Raw genomic sequence first — 24,258 nt, forward strand, 5'->3', positions numbered from 1 at the left:
TTCCAGTCCGATCTTTGAAACAGCGCACCCTCCAAGACCCCGCACACTAGTCTGGTGTGAAAATCCTTCATGAACTCTCAAGCCTCGTACAGCGCCCTGATGCCCTCGAGCGCCTGGTCCACTTCGTAGTTGCATTGCGCAACCTCGCTGTTGGTGCTGGACACCAAAGCAGTGAATGGGTTTACAGAGAGCCTGGTAAACTCGGGGGGCAGGACAGAGCGAGCTGAGAGGGGTAAAGCTGGGGTCGCGTCTGTGAGTCATGGGACAGGAGCATGGGACAGACAGGGGAAAGCACGGGAGTCTAGAGTGGACGGTTGGGTGGAGCACACACACTAATGACGTGTAAATCTGGGCACAGGGGCTGTGCCTGTGAGTCGATGGGCAGAGGGGGCGCCGGACTGCACGGCCCCGGCTTCCACACAAGATGTGGGCTGCAGTACCTCCATTTCCCCGACAGAGGGCAGTGCTGCTCCCTGAAAGAGAGGCGCGCTTAGCCTCTGTGCGTGAATGAGCCTGGATGGCAGGGGGAGGGGTCCTCTCAAGTGGGAAATGCACACACACACTTCTGCAGAGGCGCTCGGACCTAGCTGCCAGACGCCCAGCCGTGCTCTGCAGTTCAGCAGCCTTACATGTGTTGAGCAACAAATGTATCGTGTATTTATGAAGACACTTTTGGCTTCAAAACCGCTGTGCAGTGGCCCGACAGCCCAATCCCAGCACAGTTCTATGAATGAATGAGGGTCTGAGTCATAGGAGTGTGAAGAGAGGCTCATCAAACACCTCCCATCGAACTCTTGATATTTATTTAGGGAGTTTTTTTAAGCGCTATGTTTTTACCTTACGATCTCTCTTCAAGGACCCCATAAAAAAGAAGACCGAGGGCTTCTAGCTTCCAGGAGTGTTACCGCGTCACTCGAGTTGCGTACTACGTGCTGAAGGGAAATACATATTACGCTCGTTTGAGGGACTCACGAAATGTTAGAGTGGACTCGGCCTTTGGCTACATGAAGCCGACCAGACCCTCCCTCCCCCCCACCGCCCCTAGGGGACCCCGTCACCCCAACACTGAAGAGAGACAAAGGCAGGAAATCTCACAGCTCTCTGAACACTGTGGTCATTAGGACTTTTCCAAAGCTCTGTCACTGGAGCGTCTTTCTCTAAGTGACGGCGGAAAACGCAACTAATATCAGACGCTGCCTTTACAAATATATATATATATATATATATATATATATATGTATGTATAGGCTCGTGTCGTTAAAATTCTATATTGATCATTTCAAAGAGGAAAGTCTTCTGCAGGCTGCGCCCCTCCGACTCGTCGAAGGTGCTTTTTCGACTGGTTATGCATCCCTGCGCTGATTACAAGGAAGATATCCAGTATTTACTTAGCCCGGTTTTAAATCATGCCGAATGATTTCCCAAGGGAGCCCTGAAAAAGGGAGAGAAAAAAAAAAATCAATGGAATGGCTGTTTAATGTGGGACTGACTGCAGTGCGCCCAGCTGGCGGGGTACTCCGGGGATCCCCATGCCCCCTCGAAATGTGCGATCGTCAGCCTGGAGCCATCAGGCCATCTGAACTCTGCGCGAACCATTCCCCAAAAAACAGAGAGGGAAAGGGAAAATGTGTGTGGGGGAAAAGTTACTATGTTTTTTCCAGATGGACTGCGCACAATCATGTTCGTGATGGCGAGGGGCAATAAAACATGTTTGTTCAACCACCGGCGGTCTGATTAATCTCAGCCACTGCCCGCCGACCCCAACGCATCCAGCGGTCGCCGATGTATTTTGAAAGCGACGAGCTCTGCGCTCACTGTCAGGCACTGCGGACCCAAATGAGGGTCTGAGCGCGCCGGGGTTGTTGGGGGTAAGGGGGCTGACAGCACATGAAATAATAGATGAGCGCTGTTGGAATCCATAGAAGAAATGGGGGAGGGGAGATCGGTGGGTCGGGGACAGGGAAATATACACTAGGGATGCAGCAGTGGGTGACAGGGTAATATTTAAGTAATCTCGGCGGGAACGGGGAGCTGGAAAAACAAGAGAAATATTAAGGTACGGAATTACATACAAGCGATGGGGGGCAGGGCAGACGTAAAAACTGCCCGGGGAGGGGACATGAACTATCGAGATATGAACATAATCACAAATTAACAGGAGGGGTGGGGGGTGAAAGCCACCTCCGAAAAAAATGCCAGCAGGGATCTCGGAGATGGAAGGTAATCCCGATGGCAATTGACTGGTGTGGGGGAGTGGTTGTAGGGCACACATCCTGCGTGTGTCGAGGGGTGGTTGTGCGAATACACTGGAGGCAAACAAAGCTAAAAACATGACAGCCCTTCCTCAAGGACTATGGTGACTGGGCTGGGGCTGTACAACAAAACTAAAATCTGATCCAGCCACGTGCGGGCATTCCCCGACCCTCTGCTAGATTCCTCCAGCTCAGGTCACCCCCCTGTGGAAAAAGTATGTGTCCCGGGATGCTTCTGGCACCCCTCTGCTCCACTATCTTCACACGACTTGATCTTTCATCGTTGTGATCAACCCATGTAAACTTCGTGGCTTTCGGCTGTAGCGCACGGAAAACCTTCTCGGCGCTAACACCGGAGTGGAACATTACTGCAAGCTCCCGCGCTGAGGAGTACGCTCTGAGGGAGTGCGGTGATATTTGTGTGACCAGATCCCTAATTAACTAACAGGAGTGTTTCCATCAGGCCTAGGTTTCAGAAGACAAGTCTGCAGGTAGCAAGATGCGCCATATGCCAGTCGCTCTGTCACACCTACCCTCGAAGGCGCAGGGAGGGATGATGCATTACACACAGCTGGAAGTCAATTCGCTTTCTAAACACAAGCCGAGGCGCAATTCCCGACCAAAATGTGCTGCAAAAAACTTGCTAAATAAAGTAGATCAGAAAAAACGCGCATGGTCGGAGCATTTCACAAAGAAAATTTAAGGTTTAATGGATAAATAAACAAAATGAATGCCAGAATCTGGTTTGCATTTCACGACATAGGGCGCTCACCAATTGGGATATTAACAGCTTTCTTGCGGCACAAGTGTAAAACAAATATAATTGTAATTCTCCCGTGATAGGGTAACTAAACAATGGAGCTTTGGTACCACGGAAATCCCAATTTGACATGATGTTTTTCGATAGCCCTATAAAATACAGGGCCTCTCTGCAGGTTGTGCTTTTTTGTCCCTGGGACATCTATACCAGCTGAAGCCCTTTGAGTGTAGCGCCTACGGTGACAGTATCCCTGAAGACTGCTCTAGAAAAGTCAGTATTCATTCATTAATTCGTTTTTAAAGTCTTGGTCATTAATTAATATGTATCCACCGAAGTCCATGGATTGAACCACAGAGAGGTGTGTGGATACGTGGGGTGCGTCACCTAAGTGTCAATATTCATTCATCTGGATTAATTAATGGAAAAGCATTATTAACTCGTCCCACCAGCACACCAGTGTAGCGTCTAGAGAGGACTGTAAGTTTGAACAGTCATTCAGACAACCATTCAACCACTACGTGAACTCACCTGTACCAGCTGAAGCCCTTGTCGTAGTTCCTGTCGAAGAAGTGGGGCTCGGCCCCCACGGCTCGGATATCGGGGTGCACTCTCAGGAACTCCAGCAGGGCGCGCGTGCCCCCCTTCTTCACCCCGATGATGAGGGCCTGGGGGAGCTTCCGGCTGCCTGCCCCGTTGTAGAAGCTGGAGAGGGGCCCGGGCTCCCGGGGCTCGGGGTAGTCCGCCTCATCTGGGGGCTCCGGAGACGGGGTCCGGTCCTGAGGCACCTCCAGCGGGGGTCGCAGCAGCAGGAGCCGGGCGAGCAGCCCTGCCCGGCCCTTCGAGTCCTCTGGCCCTTGCAGGAGCACCCCCGGGTGCAAGGAGGCGCAGGAGCCGGCGTAGAAGAGGTAGAGGCAGAGGAAGAGCATGGCGAAGAGGAGCAGCGCCTTCCGCCTCACTGGGGGGAGGCAGAGGAGGCCGCAGGGGGCGGCATCCGGGGAGCCCGGGCAGCTCAGGGGCGCGACTTCCATGGGGACCCCCTCATGGCTCAGCACATGGTGGTCGCCGGCCTCGAGCCAGCGGCAGGACTGAAGAAGTACGGGGTGACGGGACGGGGACCCCAGAAGTGGGATGGGGACCTGCTACTTAGAGGGACGGTGGACCCCCACAGAGAGGGATGGCAGACCACGATAGGACGGTAAACCTCCACAGAGAATGAATGGAACTGCTATGAGAGGGATGGAGAAAGCGCCACGGGGCATGTAGCACCCCACAGAACAGAATGTGGAACCCCCAGGCGTGGTGGGTGCTCCAGAGTGCACGAGGGGTTTACAGGTGGGTGCAGACTCTGCCAACCGAAGTGATACTGGCCACCCCTACAAGTGGGTGCATGGGGAGGGGGCTGCGAGCGCTAGGTATGTACCCAGCAGGGGAGGAGCATCAGAGAGAATAGGGGCTGCTAAAAATTCAGGGTGGTGGGGAGGAACCCCTGAGGATGGGGTGCCCCACAATGGGGGCGGCGCTGAGTGAAAAGTTGTGTTGGATGTTAAGAGGCGCACAGAGCCTGGACCCCCGGGTGGGGGAAGAAACAGAGCTTGGGAAGTTGTAGGTTGCTGCCTCTCCTGAGGTACTGTTTTACCACTGGACCAGGAGCACAAAGACAAGGGAGACTGGCCAACAAAATTCACCTTAGGAACATGCTGCTCCCCAGTCCAGGGTCATATTTGCATAAAAAGTCATCATCGATAAAGCGGTGTCACGCTGAGGCGGTCCGGGGCGCTTGCCCTCCCTGGCACAGTTCACAGTTCCGCCTGGCCCCGGGTGAAGCAGACGGCGCAGTGTCAGTACTGTTGACCCTGGGGTGGTGGGGCTGCTCGTGGTGCTGGCGAGGCTCGTGCAGAAGCATCCACTGCAGGTGCTAAAGCCAGCGGAGCCAATGATCCAAGCGCTAAGGTCGCTTCTGTGCGCTGAAGTAAGATGCTGCTGGTGCTGAAGCAGATCCACAGGAACTCTCTCGGTGCGGCCAAAAGCAGCGGAGTAGGAGCTGCTTCCGAAGCTGCCGCTGCTCGTCCCGCGTGCACTGTGTCTGTGCCACCCCGGGTTCAGTGTTGCGCTGCTCCAGCCCTCCCTGCAGCGGCCCCTGCGCAGCTCCGCTCCTCCGGGATCCTGCTCGGCTCTGTCTCCCCCTCGGCCCGGGCGGCTCGCGCAGAGGAACCCCAGCCGCGCCCACGTGAGGCGGGGGGCGTGCCCTGAGGCGCGACCACGCCCACCCGCCTGGGCAAAAGCGTGCGATCGCCGGGGCCGGGCTTGACTGGCGTCTGGTTCCACCAATCTGCGCCCGGTAAAGGTGAGGTTGTAGGAATAACAGGGGGTGGGAAGTTGATCGAAGAGGCAACGCTGATTGGCAGAAGAGACTATAAAAATACCTGCTGCCGCACACTGTGTTTAGTCTGTTCTGATGCCGGGATCTACAAGTTGCTAGGTCTGGGGATGCCCGGTGCGCTATCGTCTTACCTGACATTTAAGGCTTAAGTCGCCTTAGGAAATAAAGAAGAATACATGTTTAAGAAAAAAACAAACGATATGCCCTAAATATTATAAGGCATGTCGAGACAGTGCCTGTGCTGTGTTTAACTGTGACAAGTTAAATCCATAGAGCAGTGTTGCTGTACACTTACCGCAGCTCACTTTATATTCGTGCGATACCACTTTGCGAGTGTCAGCTGTCTCTGATACATGTTTTATTTTAAAAAGAGGGTTTTGTTAAAGGTTTGTGAGACGCATAGCTTGGGCATTAGTGAAACACGTGGAAGTGACTTGGAAGCCTCTTGTTTTGTCAGATTATTTAAAGGGCTATTTCTTTTGTCAATCGAACGCCCATAACTTTCACAAAGGGTTGCAAAATGTTTTAGATGATGTTTGCTAACTGATTCTGTTACATTTGCAAGGCCTACAGTCAGAAGTGTACTGGCTCTGTTGCACGTTGCGGTGTGTGATCTTGTGTGTCTGGTTATATAACTGTACAAAATTATAACTGTTGAATTAATCAACTTTATAATGTTCACCTTGTATCGTGCACTTACTGCTGGGGTTAATCTCCTACTAAGTGATGATCATATACTGACAAATTAAGAGGATAGGGACACAGGAAGTTAATGTCCTGCCCAATATCACACAAATAAGTCGAGTAGAGAAGGCAGGTTCATAATGTAGTATTAGATTGAGTGCAAAACATACATCTCTTGTTTTTGTGGCTAGGTGTAACCTCCTAGTTAATCACACAGGCCTAAAGCTGGGTGGCGGCTGCGTGAAAGAGCATAATGTACCCTAAGCAACAGCTATTATGCGACTATTAATCAGGTGTGGCACGCGGTTTTTTTTTTGCTCTCATATTCGCAATGAAACGAGGCATTAGGATTAGAAGTTCCACCGATGGCTTTACGCAACGAGAACCAGCCGCAGGAGATGAAACAAACGTGGAATCAGTACTCAATGACCAAATGTATGTCCTGGCTGTGTTTGCCTTTTCTTGGTGATTAGGGTATGCTGAAGAGGGAAGACTGATCACTCTCATCGTTTAAGAAATATTTAGACCAACTCGGAAAAGGGGCCAAAGTCCTTTTGCATACCAACTATGACATCGTGATGAGGCAGTGGTAGCTTCATATCAACCACTATTGTAATGCATTCAACTTTGCGTATGCATCCTACATGTTATATGTTCTATTTTACTGTGACGTCATTGCCATGTTGTGGATTCTTAACGGGCCTCTTGTGTGCGTGTCTGCTGTTCGCCACGTGCAGGATACTGAAAGTGTAAGAAACCAGCCGTACAATGAAGTCAAAATCCATCTTCTGTGTTGCGTAATGCACCTTCTTTTGCTATCTTATATTGCCCCCGTAACGTGATGCCTAAGCACTTGGACAAATTGCACCGCACTAGCACTTCAGTTACACAGAACTATTATAGTTATTGAGATGTCACAACTCGCCCTCTGTGATGTCAAAATTCACTCAAGGTGATATAATAATGGCCTTTGCACTCGAACAGGAATGGTAAAGTTACTGAGATGTTACTATCCAACTCTTCTGACGTCACGATGACCCTCCTGCTATCGCTCCTTGCCCCTTGCACTCGACTTCGGGCAGTTTGGGAACTGTCCAGCTCAAAAGTTTCCCTAGTCTTTAGTGCTCGGCCGTGACGGCACTAAACCAGTACTCTTTGATGGGCAGACCCCCACAGTCTCTTTAGAACGCTGGGACTGTGGCGTAATGGAGCTCCAACTGTGATGTCATAGCGCCCTGTTCACTCAACGAGTGACATTTCTGACAGTATCAGCCATACTGAATGTATAAGTAGTGACAGCTCAGAATACATCAGGCATCCATCCTGCCCTCGTCCTGCCCCCCCCCCCCCCCCCCCCTTTCCTTCCCACCTCTGCCACCTCGCTGCCCTGGCCGTCCACACCGGCGCTGTGAGCAGAGAAAGACGCAGTTAATTCCAGCCTAAACAGCCGAGTGTGTGTATTTATAAAAGCCGATAAGCGCTCCCGGCCTGCTGCTGTCTGGGGGGAGAGGCTCACTGGAAACAGATCAGTCTCACTCGGGCAGTGGAGTGCTTAGCCGAGACCCGGGGGGCGGGGGGCGAGGGGGCTGAAGGAGATCCCCAGATCTGTGCGCACGGCGTGTGAAAGGAAGCGCCTTCGAGGGGAGGCGGTGAGACACCTACATTCGGAGGCCCCTTCCATGGACCTTTACGTAAGGAAGCGGGCTGTGATCAGGGGTATACATGAGACGCCGTACGTTGACGATAGAAGAGGATGCCAGGCTGAGCCCCGGCGTGGCTGCAGTACACCTGGCTTGTGACTGGCACGTCTACGCGGGTGACTGGTGAGGTCGCCTGACTTCTGGCCATGAGGGCCCGTTGCGCACGTCAGGACCTGGAAGGCCCCACGCTGGCTCAAAAGTCCATGCAGTGGGATAGGTGCCTGCTGAGGGGGTCACTGGGCAGGGGGTTAGCAGGGGAAGGAGCTGAAAGGCTCTTCGCGGCTTCTGAAGCCCCTGCAGTGGCATCAGTGCACGCTGAGGGCGGCCTTGGACGGGGTTTAGCCGGGGTAGGGGGCTTGTAAGGCCTCAGTAGGGGGCTAGCGGGGCCAGGGGGCCTGGAAGGCCTCAATAGGACGTCAGCGGGTGTAGAGGTCCCTGCAGCGGCTTCAGTGCCCGCTGAGACCGGCCTTGGGAAGGGGGAGAGCAGTTGCATGGGCTGGAAGGTTGCCGGCTGCATCGGAAGCCCCTGCAGTGGCATCAGTGCACGCTGACAGCGGGCCCCTGCCAGACTCATCTGAACCTTTCAAAATACCCATTACCCTCCGCACTGCTATCAGCTGGGCACCTGAACAACACGCAGGGCATAATTATCCGCCATGATAACAGGCCCGGACGCCCACAGCGTCTCTGTAAATCCGCAGGTTGCGTGTGGATTGCATAAGTATACTCCGGGCTGGGGCCGGCGCCCGCGCAGGCTTCGGAAGCGCTTTAAAATGAGCTTTAGGCCGCTAAACATTCATTAGCTTGTTTTCCAGGTGGTGGGGATGGGGAGGGACATTGGGCGGGTGGTAGTTCATTATGGTCCAATATCTCACTCTGTGCACATCAGTGATCATGCACAGTTCACAACGCGCACTTATCGTCGCAGAGTGCATCTTAGAAGTGCAGTAAGCTAATAGACGTAAATAACACTTCCAGCTGAGACACAGATCGCAGCCTCTAAATCACGCAGAAACTGACCTTCCTCCACGATCACTCACCATAAACTGTTGATCTCGACCACTGTTGTCCAGCAATAACTCAGTTTTTAAATTCACGTTTACAGCCCCAAATGTGCCTTTCACACATTCTTGCGTGCATATGGGGCTCTCCTTTTAGCCCAGGAAACGGATCCGTTGATTATTAAATGTTCATAATAACACAGTCACTTGCGTGAGGCAATATGCTTTAACCCACAGCTGGTTCTAAGGTGCGCCGATGCCCAAAGGGGGCCTTTTGTGCGAAGTAAGAAAGACTCGTATAAAGCTGCTTAATAAGTTAATCAGCTGAGAGTCGTCAATTCATACATTCAATCATTGAGTCTTTTGGCCCGATTTTCATTTGGGCACCTAGTCATCCTGTCACTGCTTTACTGAATTACTCATTCAAGCAATCCCTCATTAGTCCATTCATACATTTAGAGGTGTAATCGCAAATCCATTCCTACATCGAATTAATCCCTCATTAAATCATACATTCAATGCTCTGTTCATATGTCATTCAGTCTCGAATTGTTAAATTGATGCATCGAGCCGTTAACTCTGTCATTCGCACATTTATTCTTTTAGAAAAGTGAGTTTTCATTCTGACAACCAAGCACTCATCCACACACTCAACCATTCAACACCGCGAGCCAGCCGCTCGCAACTGTGGGTGGGTTTCTTCTGAGACAGAGTGAATAGAGCTGTAAATTGTGATACTTCTGAAAACACTGTTTTGAACAATGTAGTCAAAAACATGACCTAGAGAGGAGAAACTTTTTATCGCGTTTACTCCGCATTTCTGTTTCCTGCGTTTGTTAACCTCATTGTGCCAACTACCGGAACGTCTACTTTAGGACATGCGCCGTTCTGTGTGGGTCTGTGCACTTTGTATGGATGTATGTGGTGGTCCGAATACTTTTTACGAATGTGTGCACTATTACGCACTTTTCTGTGCCGGTCTGAATACTTTGTAAGTGAGTGTGGCGGCGTGGTCAATTTATATGGCTGCATGCGGTGGTCCGGGCACTTTGTTTGGACATATGTGGCTCTGGATAGTCTTTACGAATGTATTAATGATCTTTTTGTGTCGGCCACGATACTTTATATATCTCTGTGGCGGTCTGGGCACTATGTAAGTGAGTCTGTGGCGGTCTGGGCACTTTGTAAGAATGTATGTGGCGGTCTGGGCACTTTGTATGTGTCTATTGCGGTCTGGACACTTTGTATGGATGTAGGTGGCAGCCTGGGCACTTTGTATGAATGTATGCATTGTTATACGTCCCTCTGTGTCCGTCTGGATACTTTGGATGTGAGTGTGGCGGTGGACACTTTGTATGGATGTAGGTGGCACTTTGTATGAATGTATGCATTGTTATACGTCCCTCTGTGTCCGTCTGGATACTTTGGATGTGAGTGTGGCGGTGGACACTTTGTATGGATGTAGGTGGCACTTTGTATGAATGTATGCATTGTTATACGTCCCTCTGTGTCCGTCTGGATACTTTGGATGTGAGTGTGGCGGTGGGCACTTTGTATGGACGTATTTGACCGCCCGGATACTTTGCACGAATGTATGCACTATTACATGCCTCTCTGTGCCCGTCGGAATTCTTTATATATATATATGGGTGTGGCGGCGGACACTTTGTAAGAATGTATGTGGCGGTCTGTGTGCGCTATTGCATGCCGCCTGTCTTTGCCGGCCGGGATACTTTATATGTTATTGTGGGCGCTCTGAGCACCTTGTGGGATGTACATGGCGAACCGGATACTTTGTATGATTGTATGCACCATTTCGGATACTTTTTATTTAAGTTGCAAGAATCGACGATCATATAGTTCTTGTCCCGTGGGTGAGTGCCTAGAAGCGGTAACGAGAGCCGAAGAAGCGCTGGGTGAGTGAGAAAGTGAACCTCTAGCCGCGCGGCCGGACCCCGAGCCAGTCTCGCCGAGTCGTGTCTTATGTGGGGTTCTCGGGGCCCGTTCTCTTCCTCCCCGGCTCCCTCCTCAGAGCGGAGGACTTGTGTTGTAAAGCTCCATTTCTTGGTTTCCACTTTCCAGTTCAACCACTTTGGCGCTAGGTTCCAGAGATGACGGGACAGCTAGGGGTGCCCTCGGAGACCGCAACCTTCGCCTGTCGCACCCGCCGACCGGTCACGGAAAGGCACCGCACTTTCCAGAGTCCGTCGGGGCCGGGGCAGCGGCGAGTCCTACAGCCGGGGCTTTTAACAAACCTATCTGCCCGGCAGCTTCAAGGCCAATCACCAGGACAGCAACAGCTCCCAAGTCCGGGGCAGCAGATCCCACCACCCGGGCAGCAGCTCCCACCGCCGGGTCAGCATCAGATCCCACGGCCGTGGCAGCATCAGGTGGCACCACCGGTGCTTTTAAAGATGCCACGGCCGGGGCAGCATCAGGTGCCAACACCGGGGCTTTTACAAATGCCACCGCCGGGGCAGCAGGCCCCACCGCCGGGGCTCTCTGGGCAGTGGGTTGGCCGTGCCGCGATCCGGAGTCCGGCCGCGCGGGTCTGAGTCTGCATTTCTTCGTTTCCGTGGAGTCCAGGGAAAGTCTGAAGAGGCAGAGGGGGGGCGGGGGAGTCGCCTCCTTGTCCGAGTTACCCGTGATTAATTCATCGATAATAGTAACGCGCGCGGTGCAGGTCATCCCGCCGTGGCTTCGGCAGCAAACATCTGTTTCTTTCAAGAATATTTATCATTTGTGTCATCGTTTTGGGGTCCTTGAGAATGAGCGAGCGCGGGAAACACACAAGAGCAGCGTCGAAGAATTAGACGTTAGGCGTACACCCGGAAAAAGGCAACAAAAATATTGTCTTCACTTAGCAGCAATTATTATTATTATTATTATTATTATTATTGATAATAATAATTACACAAGTAATACTGACAGCGGTTACTAACAAAGTTCTTAGAAACCGCATAAGAGAAGCAGTTATTATCAATAACGCCACTAATATTATTAATAATGATATTAACATCAATTTGTTGTAGCTTATATTATTATTAGAAGAGGCTCTGACTTTACCGGAAGGTAGGACGGTTGTCGCTACAAACTAATTACTACTAATAATTAACCGTCTGGGTTCCTCCCACGTCCCCGTGACGTAAACACGTGAAAGCTAATAATCCCCCTCTGTGGTGAGGTTTGAAATCCTGCCGCGGTGCCTGGAACATTCCAAGTGCAGGTGAGACAGGGTGGGCGCGTGAGTTTTAAAAGATGTCTACATCATGGGGGTTGAATCCCTTCAAGGGGCCCAGGTGCCCTCCAAAGAGCTGGGGCCAGAGATGTCCGGGCAGACTTCAGCACAGGCGGAGGGGGAGTTACAGGGGAGGCACAAAAAATAATGAATAGGAACACAGAGAAAAAGCCGACGTCTGGGGCCAGGGAACTTTATAAAGTTTGAGAAGCTCACCTCCGGATCCACTGTACGCCTGTGCGCGAGAGTATGTTACAGGACACCGCAAATTACCACTCTTATTACATGGAAGTGGCAGTTGTGCTCACGTGGAAACTCATTGACTCGGCGCTGTGTTTGGACAATTCACGCACAATTTTGAATGCAAACTACAGAATTAAAATAAAAAACAACAGTGCGTACAAACTGCAGCCCAAAAGTTGGTCTGAAGGGGCCAGTCAGCCATTCATCCTCCAGACCCGGGTGGCATGTGCTCGACAGCACTGTCTCGTGTGAGGTGACAGACTTCTTCTGAGGAGACGGCGGAATGCGTGTGTTTTTACACTTTAAATGAACAGCGCTTATCGCCGGAGGTAGATAATTAAGTGGCCCTTATTGAGGGTCGAGGGCACACAACAAACATCGCTGGGGTGCAATTACTGCGCAGTAATGGCCCCGCCCGCCGCCGCCTCGCTGCGTGTCCGGCCCGCGCTGCTTTATTGCCCATATCCTCTGGACCCCTGATCTACCCGGGACCCACCTACACTCTCCGGCCTGGAGCGGGCTCTTCGGTAGCGCTAGCGGGGAAAGGAATGCTAGGCCTCGGGGGTCTTCTGGAGACCTTGACACCGAGCCCGAGGGGCATCTCGCACCAGCAGCCTGCTACCGCCAACAAACTGTCGAACTATACATACATGTGTGCACGTGCAGCGTGGGAGGATTGTATGTACTAGGAGGACGCGTGAATGCCAGGAATCGCACGACAATCAGCAAAGGGCCAGTGGGTGAGGGCTTTGTAAATAGCAACAGAACTCAGAGGGTGCATTACTGGGCCTTAACATCTATACATATGTACTGTTTTTTTTTTGTTTTTTTTATACAGCTAGGCCCATGAAAGTCCTCTACCTGAAGCATTAAGTGCTAACACATTGTCAGTGTTACTGGATTTGTTCATTGGCTTCTCAAAAAGGAGAGGGGAGGGGTAGTTAAGGCCAAAAAGGGTGCCCTGCTGCAGGTAGGAGATACTATTGCTTTTTGGGAGCGGGCAGGGATTATCCTTTAGAGTCATTTCACTATAGCGCTTTAAATCCCGGAGCGGGCTCCCAAGCACTTTAGGCTGTAGCGGACATTACTTTCAACGCCTCCGCAGGGGTAGTAAACGCTATATAAACGCAATTAATTGTGCAATTGGTGAAGGGCCAAGCGATGCCCGGATCTCCGCGTTTCCAGCTCTCAGACGGCAGGGGTGAGGGGCGGCGCTTTCCACTGAAATCAACAGGCAACTGTACCCCCACATGGTTCTCTTTGATGCATGTGTGTCCGCAGCGGGGGCGCTGGGGGCGGTAAAATAACACTTCAGGAGCCAGAGAATGTTTGTCCCTCTCTCCCATCAAGACCCCCATTCTCCCGATTCGATCATTAGCCCTATTAAAAGGGGGCGCCGCAGGGGGGGCGGGCTGCCTCTCTCTCCTTGTAAAGAAAAACAAAGGGGCAGAACAAAGGGGGTCGCCGTCCGCGGCGCATGTCCAAAATAAACCCCTCTCCCCCATTCCCAGCCCTTCGCTACGTACGTCCACTTTAGGGGGCTTATGCATTGGAGCACACATACCTCACAGGCCGAACGCATTACCGTAGCACTGTGGTTTAACAACCAGAAAGGGCAGGAACGCACAGTGCCTGCTACAGCCAGCTGGCCTGGCTAGCTTCTTGAGTCCCGAATAAAACATTCAAGCCGCCTGCTGCAGTGAAAAACACAAAGCACACACCGACTGCTTTCTGCAAAGCATCTACGAGATAAAAATGGAATGGGTCATGATGACCCGGAGTACTTCTCAGATGCAAACAGTCCCTCTTGCAATGGAAACCGTCCGTAGAGGGCGGAATGACAAGGGAAATAACACGAGGTGAGAGAGTTGTACTCCTCTAGGGGGAGCTAGAGCCCACTCTATGTGCCTTTTAAAGAACTGGCAACAATTGGCTATACAGTGAGACCCAAAAAGTGACTACTGGTAAAACAAGAGAGGCAAAGAAAAGTTGAAAGATTTAGCGAACAAAGGAATCACTTAACTAGCTGAGAAGCCATCCAGAACAAAGTAAATAAAAGCTATTTGTCCAATAAACAAGAAAGGCGCTGTCAGCCTAATGCTCCCCAAAAAGTCTCTTTGTCAAAAAAATCTAGGACCACTGGATAGCTATTTTAGTGAAGCACGAGGCTGCTGATGCAGGTGGTTAGAAGGTGAGCAGAACACACACGAGAGCAGGGATTAAAATAAGCAGCCGTTCCCAACAACATTCAGCAGGCCCTTACTATGTCTCTCTGTGCTTTCCCGCAGCTCTTTTGGCACTCTAGTACCCAGGCAGACTGAAGAATGATCCACTGATTAAATATATATATACTTTTTGTGTTAGTTTTTGGATATCCAAACTCCTTTTTAGGTTGAGACAAGCAGGCAGCAGAGCTATCTGGTTGCATAGTCTACTGTTAGCTTACCAGATCTTACAGTGGGCTTAAAGCTGAACCATTGCTTACCGCTGGTTGGTATTATTGGCGGTCTCATTTGCTTCTTATTCGATGGTTGACCTTGTCCAAGATTTGACTACCCCGTCCAAACCAATCCACCTTTACTTGTGTCCTTCCACTGCGCACTATTTTTTTTACTTCTTGCTCAAGCACCTCTCAAGTGTATTTTCCAGCTGTCTCCCTCATGTGCTCCTCTCCCCTACCAGTGCTCGTTTTGGACTCTCTCGTGTGCTTCTCTCCCAACTTACGTTGCCCTCCCTCACACATGAGCTTCTCCACCCTCACAGCTGCACACTGCTCTCTCCCGTGAGCTAATTGGCCTCCTTGTGCTCCACATTGCTCCCTCTCCCTGTGTGCTTCCTCCCCACCCTCAGTGTTGCTGCCCCCTGCCCGCACCCCTGTATTGCTTCCCCTGACCCATATGCTCAATATCACTCCCCCCTTCTTCACTCTGTGTTGCTTCCCCATTTTTGAGGGAAAAAAAAGTTTTTGTTCTATTTTTATTTTTTAATATACCAATCCATCTCAGATCTGTTAATAAAAAGAAAAAAGGAGCCTGGGTTATTTTGTAGGCATGCACTCACCTATAGAATTATTCGTCTGCATCATAGAGCCATTTGTTTTTTCATTAACCATGCTGCACAGCATCAGGGATACAGTATAACATAGATATGAACCATTGACAAAGCCTGAAGGTTACAAAGGCAATTGTTTTTAAAACTACATGCCAATCACCTTTATATAGATTTGCTTATTTTAAGGGCAGTGAGAAAATGTTACTTGTATTTCTAGTGATAAAATACCTCTACGGGGCACAAAATCTGGATTTTCAGCCTGTGAAATGGTAGGTGCCCCTAGATATTGGTCAGTGAAAACCACTGGTCTAAATCCCTCCCTATTTATATTGTAGGTAATAGTAATAAAACCCAGACTTAAAAGAAACCAACAGAACACTTCAATCAGAAAAATGCACACACACCCAGCTCAGTTCAGAAGCACCAAATAGTTGGACCTCACCAAGTTCAAAGGCACTGCAGCCTTCATAAAACAATACATCACCCTATGACACCACATGACACACCAAACTAACATTCACCAGACACTCACAGCTTGCCTGATTTAAAGGATTCTGTTGACCCTGACAAGATGCCATAGTCTCACTTATCTCATATACATATATCAATGAAGGCAAAACACATAGATCAATCAAGAAAAAGCACATACTAGTCCATCAAATGGCATGTATGCAAATTGTTAAAATCTTTAGTTACACCAAACTAACAACAGTAACCACCACAACAGATATACAGCAAAATAAATACATATAAAAAGTTGAATTATCATTTGGGGTTGGTGATCACTCACTTCACAGAACAATCACAACCCATGTTAGGGTGAACCTTCAAAGTCACTAATTTAACCTGAGCTCAAACCCCTCGCAGCTATGGCACAGAGCAGACAGTCTCAACTTAGTGCAACAGGAAAAAGTATTTATGCAGTACCAAAACAGTAATAAGGTCAAACTGCAAAAATATACAAAAACTCTAAACTGAATTAGAAAAATACATTAACATTTAATATACAAATGACACCAAAATAACAAAAATCCAATAAGGGAAGAGGAAGGTATGAACTTTAGAATGTTTAAGTAGAAATAGAGCCAAGAAGCATAAAGTACCAAAGATAGTCAATAGGTGCAATAGATCGTGACCTATCTGCAATTTGATGCTGGCCGTGATGGAGTGTGGGTTGGATACACCAAATAAGTTTGTCCTGGGAAAACATTTTACCTTCTGACTTAGTCCTTTAAGTTCCAATCCACCACAGGAATACACTTCTAGAGCACCCAGGAACTTAAGGGAGGCACCCAGAGACTTGCATGGTGTCAGGCAGAGGCCAACAGCAGGAACCATTCCAGGTCCAGTTGCCACTAGTCAGGCGGGCAATTGCAGGAAGGGCTTCTTAAAGCTTGTTATATCCCTTGACTTGTTATATCCCTTGACTTTTGAAGTCCACTACTTCTTTTGCTGGTTAGAGGAAGCAGGTAAATTCCTTCAGGGCTCATCACAGATAGCCGGTCAAGCTCCTTTCTGTCCTTCCTGAGGTCCAAGAGTGCTCTGAAGTGGGTGCCTGCAGGTCCCACATATTTGTCTACACAAGCTAGTGAATGGGAACGACTCCTGGGTATGCCCTAATCAATTGGGAAAAATTTAAAGGGGACAGCCATTCCCAATTTGGGCATTTTGAAGATGCATACAGTCTTCTAATCCACAAAACCGGGGCTGTAAAGGCTGGGTGCTTGTGGGGAGTGTACTATGGTAAATGTATGTCCTCCCACATCAAACACTAAAATCCAGTTTTGGGCAGCCACTGTGCCCACAAATCAAGAGATAGAAGTCTGGTAGAATAAAACAAGGGTCATCAGCAACCAGAGAGTGGATATACAAGAATTGTCTCACCAACCTATTCCAGTGCTCCCAAGTGCACTAGAGGTGGGTTACATAAAAACTCCATGAGATTCTGTTGCGTTACGCGAGCGGGCAAAATCGGGCGCATCACGCTGCTCGTGCTGATTTTTAGTGCCGGGAGCTTCTTCCACACTATAAAATCAGAGCAAACAGCACCACACAGTGTGCCAAAGGGTGCTGCTTCTTTATGTCACTCATGTGATTTTGTACTCGAGCGGCAGCTTTCTCACCACGAGCAGTCGCAACCTGCTGCCATCACCTGCTTTGAGAAATCTCACTGGGAGGCATTCTAGCACCTGAAAATCATGCTAGTGGTGCACATTCTCACTCTCCAACTTAAAGTTGTTGATTCATGCATGAGAAAAAAAACACCACGCAGCTTTTGGTGGAGTTTTGCTGGAACTCTGTGCTCCAAGCGGAGTGCAGAGCAGGCAACATTCAGCGAACTCCACAGGTGGAATTTTTCACCTATCCCTAAAGTGCATCCCATGTGTCAATTGTAAAACCCAGTGAAAGAAGTCTAGTGGGAAAAAGCAGGGTCCTTCAGCAACCAAACAGTGGAAACACAATAATTATTTTAGCATCCTATTATCTGCCTTTCAAGTGGACCCTAATGTGGTATATGTAAACCCAGCAGAACTGTTAAGTAGGCACTGACACTCAAGCAGGATTTGACACTGTTATGTAAAAAAAGTGCTTATAGTCCCAAACCTGCATATTTTAGGAGGATCAAAGGAGTCATCTCAGCCCATTCACGTCAGCCTACTGATTGCTCGTAGGAGGCATTTCTCACCTTTTTCACACCAATTCAAATGCTAGTTGGTGACTTGAGACAAAATTCAAATGAACCCTAAGGAACTTCAGGCAGGTAAAACATAACTTTCTAAAAGTTACTTTTCCTTAACCACTTCGTGCCAGGCCTTTTCCCCCTCAGGTGCCAGGCCTTTTTGTTGGGTTATTTGGGGCAGTTCGCGCTTAGACCCTCATAACCTTTTGTCCACATAAGCTACCTGCGACAAATTTGCACCCTTTTTTTTCAATGTCCTAGGGATTCTAGAGGTACCCAGCGTTTGTGGGTTCCTCGGGAGGAAACCAAGAAATTAGCCAAAATACAGCTAAAATTTTGTTTTTTTAAATAAAAATAGGAAAAGGGCTTTAGAAGAAGGCTTGTAGTTTTTTCCCTGAAAAAGGCATCAACAAAGGGTTTGTAGTGCTAAAATTACCATCTTCCCAGCTTTCAGGAACAGGCAGACTTGAATCAGAAAACCACATTTTTCAACATAATTTTGGAATCTTCACTAGGACATACCCCATTTTACTATTTTGGTGCTTTTAGCTTCCTTCCAGTTAGTGACAGAAATACGTGTGAAACCAATGCTGGATCCTGGAAAGCTAAATATTTCTGAAAAGTAGACAGGATTCTGAAATCATCAACGGGTCATTTGTGTAGATCCTACAAGGTTTTTCTACAGAAAATAACAGCTAAAATAATAAATAAATGAAATTGAGATTAAAAAAAACAGCCATTTCTCTCCACATTTTACTCTGTAACTTTTTGCTGCAATGTCAGATTTTTTAAAGAAATATACCGTTATGTCTGCTGGTCTCTTCTGGTTGGGAGGATATATAGGGCTTGTGGGTTCATCAACAACCCTAGGTACCCAGAGCCAATAAATGAGCAATGGGTTTTCATTCTACAGGGTATACAGAAAATAATTTGCTGAAATATTAAGAGTGAAAAATAAGTACCAAGGAAACGTTTGTATTTCCAAAATAGGCACAAGATAAGGTGTTGAGAAGCAGTGGTTATTTGCACATCTCTGAATTCCGCGGTCCCCATATTAGCATGTGAATTACAGCGCATATCTCAAATAGACATCTTTTTTACACAATGTCTTACATTTCGAAGGCAAAAATGTAGAGGAAGAAAAGAGGCAATAACACTTGTTCTTCTATTCTGTCTTACCCCAAGTCTCCTGATAGAAATGGTACCGCACTTGCATGGGTGGGCCTAATGCCCGTGACAGGAAACACCAACATGGACATATCACATTTTTACATTGAATTCTGATGTGTTTTTTGGGCAAAGTGCCTAGCTGTGGATTTTGGCCTGTAGCTCAACCGGCACCTAGAGAAACCTACCAAACCTGTGCATTTTTGAAAACTAGACACCTAGGAGAACCCAGGATGGGGTGACTTGTGGGCCTCTCACTAGGTTCTGTTACCCAGAATCCTTTGCAAACTTCAAAATATGGCCCAAAAACACTTTTCCTCACATTTCGGTGACAGAAAGTTCTGGAATCTGAGAGGATCCACAAATGTCCTTCCACCCAGTGTTCCCCCATGTCTCCCGATAAAAATGGTACCTCACTTGTGTGGGTAGGCCTAATGCCCGCAACAGGAAATGCCCCAAAAAACAACGTGGACACATCACATTTTCCCAAAGAAAACAGAGCTGTTTTTTGCAAAGTGCCTAACTGTGGATTTTGGGCTCTAACTCAGCTAGCACCTACGGAAACCTACCAAACCTGTGCATTTTTGAAAACTAGACACCTAGGGAAATCCAAGATGGGGTGACTTGTGGGGCTCAGCCACAAATTTCAGCCACAAATTTCCATCCACCCAGTGTTCCCCCAAGTCTCCCAATAAAAATGGTACATCACTTGTGTGGGTAGGCCTAGTGCCCGTGAAAGTAAATGCCCCAAAACACTATGTGGACACATCAAAATTATGAAATACAAAACGACCTGTTTTTGCGGGGGGGACCTGCGTTTTTGGTCCTGCGCTCAGTAGCCATAGAGGGAAACCTACCAAACCGAAACATTTCTGAAAACCAGACACCTGAGGGAGTCCAGGGAGGTGTGACTTGCGTGGATCCCCTGTGTTTTCTTACCCCGAAATCTCAGCAAACCTTAAATTTAGCTAAAAAATCAAATTGTTCCCGCAGTTCTGTGTGGGATCACTGTACAGGGACATATTTCCTACCACCCAACGTTCCCCTCAGTCTCCTGGTAAAAATTATACCTAACTTGTGTAGGTGGGCCAAGTGCTTGTGCCAGGGAAGTGCCAAAAACATGTCGAAATTGAGGGGGAATAAAAGCAGGTCCAAAAGGGCAGTTTGAAAAACAAAATATTTTAGGCTGACAAGTGGGGCAGACATTTTATCGGTATAGATGAAACAATGCTGGGTGGTAGGAATTTTGTGGATTTCTTCAGATTCCGGAAGGTTCCATCACAAAAATGTGGGAAAAATGTGTGATTTCCAGCAAAGGAGAAGGTTTGCAGAGCATTGTGGGTAAGAGAATGGTGCGAGTTGCACATGAAGCACACCACCATGGACTTACCCAGATGTTTCGTTTTCAGATGTCTCCAGGTCTTGTGGATTTTTCTACATTGCAGCGTCCCAAAGTCCAAAAAGTGCATCCCTCACCATTCCAAGTGGGGCGATTTTGAGAGTTAGACTAGTTCTCATGGCCCAAATGTAAAACCAAAACACAAAATAATCAAATGTCCTCTTGCTTGCTGTGGGATAAGATATTTTAGTGTGCAGGGGGAGAACTGAAAGACTGTTACCCCCTTCAGTTGGATCAGGGCATAACCATGCCCATACTGGTTGGTAGCCACCACCCCACTATTTTTTTTTAATTCCCTGGCATCTAATAGGTTTTCTGCACCCCCTCACCCCCAGGGAGTGAATTGGGGGTGAATGCACCATCTGCCCACCGGTGGGCAGAACAATTTTGGCCCCATTTATTTGGGGTGGGGGTATGACTATAGGTATAGTCATACCCCCACCTTCTTTTTTTTAAAACAAAATCTTCCTTGCTCTCTGGTGGGCTTTCTGCCCCCCTTGGGGGCGGATGGACCTTCCAAAAATAGGCTGATCTATATGGCCAACAGTAATGTGCCCCCATGAGGAGTGACCCTTGCCCAACGGGCTGCGCCCCCAAACAAAACACAGACATACACGCACACCAATCCCTGGTGCCTGAGTGGTTTCTGCCCCCCCCACCCCTTTCGGGGTCAGATCGGCCTAATAGAAATAGGCCGATCTGCCCCAAAGGAGGGCAGAAATGGCCTAAAATGAATGTGCCCCCCAGGTGAGCGACCCTTGCCTAAGGGGTCGCTTCCCTTGTGTGAAATTGGCACAAAAAAATCCCTGGTGCCTAGTGATTTCTGCCCCCTTGGGGGGCAGATCTGCCAAATAAAAATAGGCCAATCTGCCCTCAAGGGGGGCAGAAATGGCCAAAAAACAATTAGGCCCAGGGGAGCCACCCCTGCCTAAGGGGTCGCTCCCCACATGAAAAAAAAAACAAAAAATTATCCCTGGTGTCTAGTGGGTTCTGCTCCCCCCGCCTCCTTGGAGCAGATTGGCCTAATTTAAATAGACTGATCTGCCCCTGGGGGGGCAGAAAAGGCCTAATAATGAAATGACCCCTGGGGAGCGACCCTTGCCCAAGGAGTCACTCCCATTCATATGTAAATAAAAAATAAAAAAACCTCCCTAGCGTCTAGCAGGCATTTCTTCAGCCCGATTGCTTTATGATCGGGCTGCAGAAATGCTCAGAATGACATCAAAAGAAAGGAAAAGCCTTTCCTTTCTTTTGATGTCTGGGCCCACCCCCTCCTCCTGGGAGGTGACCTCTGATGAGGTCATCAGTCGTCACTGGGGAGGTGTCGAGGGAGGCCAGGGGTGGAAAGGGGAAGCAATTCCCCTTCCATCCCTGTCCTGGGGGTGGGGGTGTGGCCCTCAGGGGGAGCACTAGCGCTTCCCCTGAGGGCCAGTCAAAGGACATAATGGTTACATCCGCGCCACTGAACGTAACCATTACATCCTTGGAGCCTAAGGGGTTAATGTTTATGCAAAATTCTGACTTGACCACTTAATTAGATGTTTAATACCTATTAAAATAGTTAATCATTTTTCTAGCTAGTCCCATTCCCAGGATATAGTATTGAGGTTTCTAACGGGTACTCTGGTTTTCTAACTAGGAGAGCTAGGCTCGCCAGTGAAAAATATCTTTTGGGTGCTTGTCACTATAAGGACATTACTATTATATTTTTACAAGTCCTACAATGCAACCTATCCGGTGGGCAACAATGCCTGCTCAGGGGTGACATATTATTTTTCTAGAGGGAAGCTTTGACCTGTCTGAAGGGTTTATTTTGAAAGGTCAATTTGCAGTGTTTAAACTGCCACAGCCATGCTACAATGGTAGGACGGAAGCCATGTTTTACACTGTTCACTGAACAGGTGGAGGACCACAGCAAGACCGCTCATATCAAATAAATGATACATTATAGTCCCATCAACATATAGCTGATTCTGTGGAAAGGACCCAATGCAATCCACCATTCTTGCTTTAGAGAACATAGGCCCTCATTACAACGGTGGCGGTAAAGCCCGCTGACTGTCGTGCCGACGGCTGCCAACATACCGTGTCCGCGGAGGAAATCCACAGAACCACAGTTAGAAATCCTCCACAATACAGACACCCACAAAAGTCCACCACACCAAAGGTCAGTGATAAATTGGCAGAACCCTAACCCACACCGTTACGCCAACAGGAATACGCCCACACTATCACGACCCACGAATCAACGCAGTGGTCATTCAACCGCGGTAAACCATTGGGGGTACACACCGCTGCGCTCAAAATACACACACACTTACAAAACACAACCACATTGGACAATTCAAAATACACACACCGAATACACATACACACACCACACCCACATATCCAATCCAATATAAAACACACACCCACATTACCAACAACCCCTTAGAACGAAATTTTTTGAAGAAGCAGAGAGACAGAAAAGCAAAGACCACACCAGCATCCAGAGGCACTCAATACTACCACTCATACACCATCCAAGCACAAAACACCTCACACCCCAAAACATCACCCTACACATCACATCACACATCACTCACACCACATCATGGCACCTCAAAGACACCCCAGGTTTTCTGAGGAGGAGCTCAGGGTCATGGTGGAGGAAATCATCTGGGTAGAGCCACAGCTATTCGAATCACAGGTGCAGCAGATATCCATTGCTAGGAAGATGGAGCTATGGCGGAGAATTGTTGACAGGGTCAAAGCAGTGGGACAGCATCCAAGAACACGGGATGACATCAGGAAGAGGTGGAACCCGGGGGAAGGTATGTTCCGTGGTATCCAGACACCAGGTAGCCTTACAGAGGACTGGCGGTGGACCCCCACGTCCTCCCCCACAACTAACAACATGGGAGGAGCAAGTCTTGGCAATAATGCGTCCTGAGGGCCTCGCAGGAGTAGCAGAAGGACTGGACTCTGGTAAGGCAAATCTTTACTACTGTATCCCCCACCCTAACTGCATGCCACCACAAACACCTACCCCTACCCTCACACCCATCACTCCACCACCTCACATTTACCCAACTATCACAACCTACCCATCCCAATACCAAGCCCTGCACGTTACACCAATGCATGGACACCCATCACAGACCTGCATGGACACCCATCACCAAAGCATGTCCAAGGGAGAGATTCACCCAGGGCACACAATCACCACTCACACAAGGGCCAAGGCGATATTGTAAGCACAGTAAAAGAGGGAAACACACCCATTGCACAAGATGGCACACACAGATACAATAACAGTGCATTTACACCCCAACAGGACCCCTACACAGTGTCACCGGACAGGAGGTGCCAGCCATATCCAGTCCCCCCACAGAAGAGGCCCACAGTGACGACAGCAGCTCTGCACGCCTGGATCAAGATGACCAGCCTGGCCCATCAGGTACCTCTGGAAAGTAGGTTACCCTGCCACAATCCCAACCCACCACAGAACCTCCACCCTCAGGAAACACCACCACAGCACCCACCCAGCGGGCCCATGCCACTGTCCCCAGGACACGTCAATCAGCAGTGTGTCCACCACTACAGGGACTCCAGGCAAACCCACTAACCCAAGACAATCACGGACCAGGGGTCAGTGGAAGTAGGCACACAGTTCAGGGGACAGAGGCACAGTATAACAGGGAAGCTGGGAGGGCTGCTG

The 24,258-nt window shown here is 49.0% G+C and overlaps 1 protein-coding gene across 1 annotated transcript in view; it reads right to left on the minus strand.

Annotated features, from left to right (window-relative positions):
* LOC138246102 (heparan sulfate glucosamine 3-O-sulfotransferase 3B1-like) overlaps positions 1–5,195 on the minus strand; it is a 41,110-nt gene extending 35,915 nt beyond the window's left edge. Inside the window, exon 1 of the mRNA XM_069200343.1 lies at positions 3,541–5,195. Coding sequence (XP_069056444.1) covers positions 3,541–4,040 — 500 coding nt within the window. The 5' untranslated portion in view covers positions 4,041–5,195. The remainder of the gene's footprint in view (positions 1–3,540) is intronic.
* Positions 5,196–24,258: the final 19,063 nt, after the last annotated feature.

This window comes from Pleurodeles waltl, chromosome 7, assembly GCF_031143425.1.
Source record: "Pleurodeles waltl isolate 20211129_DDA chromosome 7, aPleWal1.hap1.20221129, whole genome shotgun sequence".
In the NCBI taxonomy this organism is placed as follows: Eukaryota; Metazoa; Chordata; class Amphibia; order Caudata; family Salamandridae; genus Pleurodeles; species Pleurodeles waltl.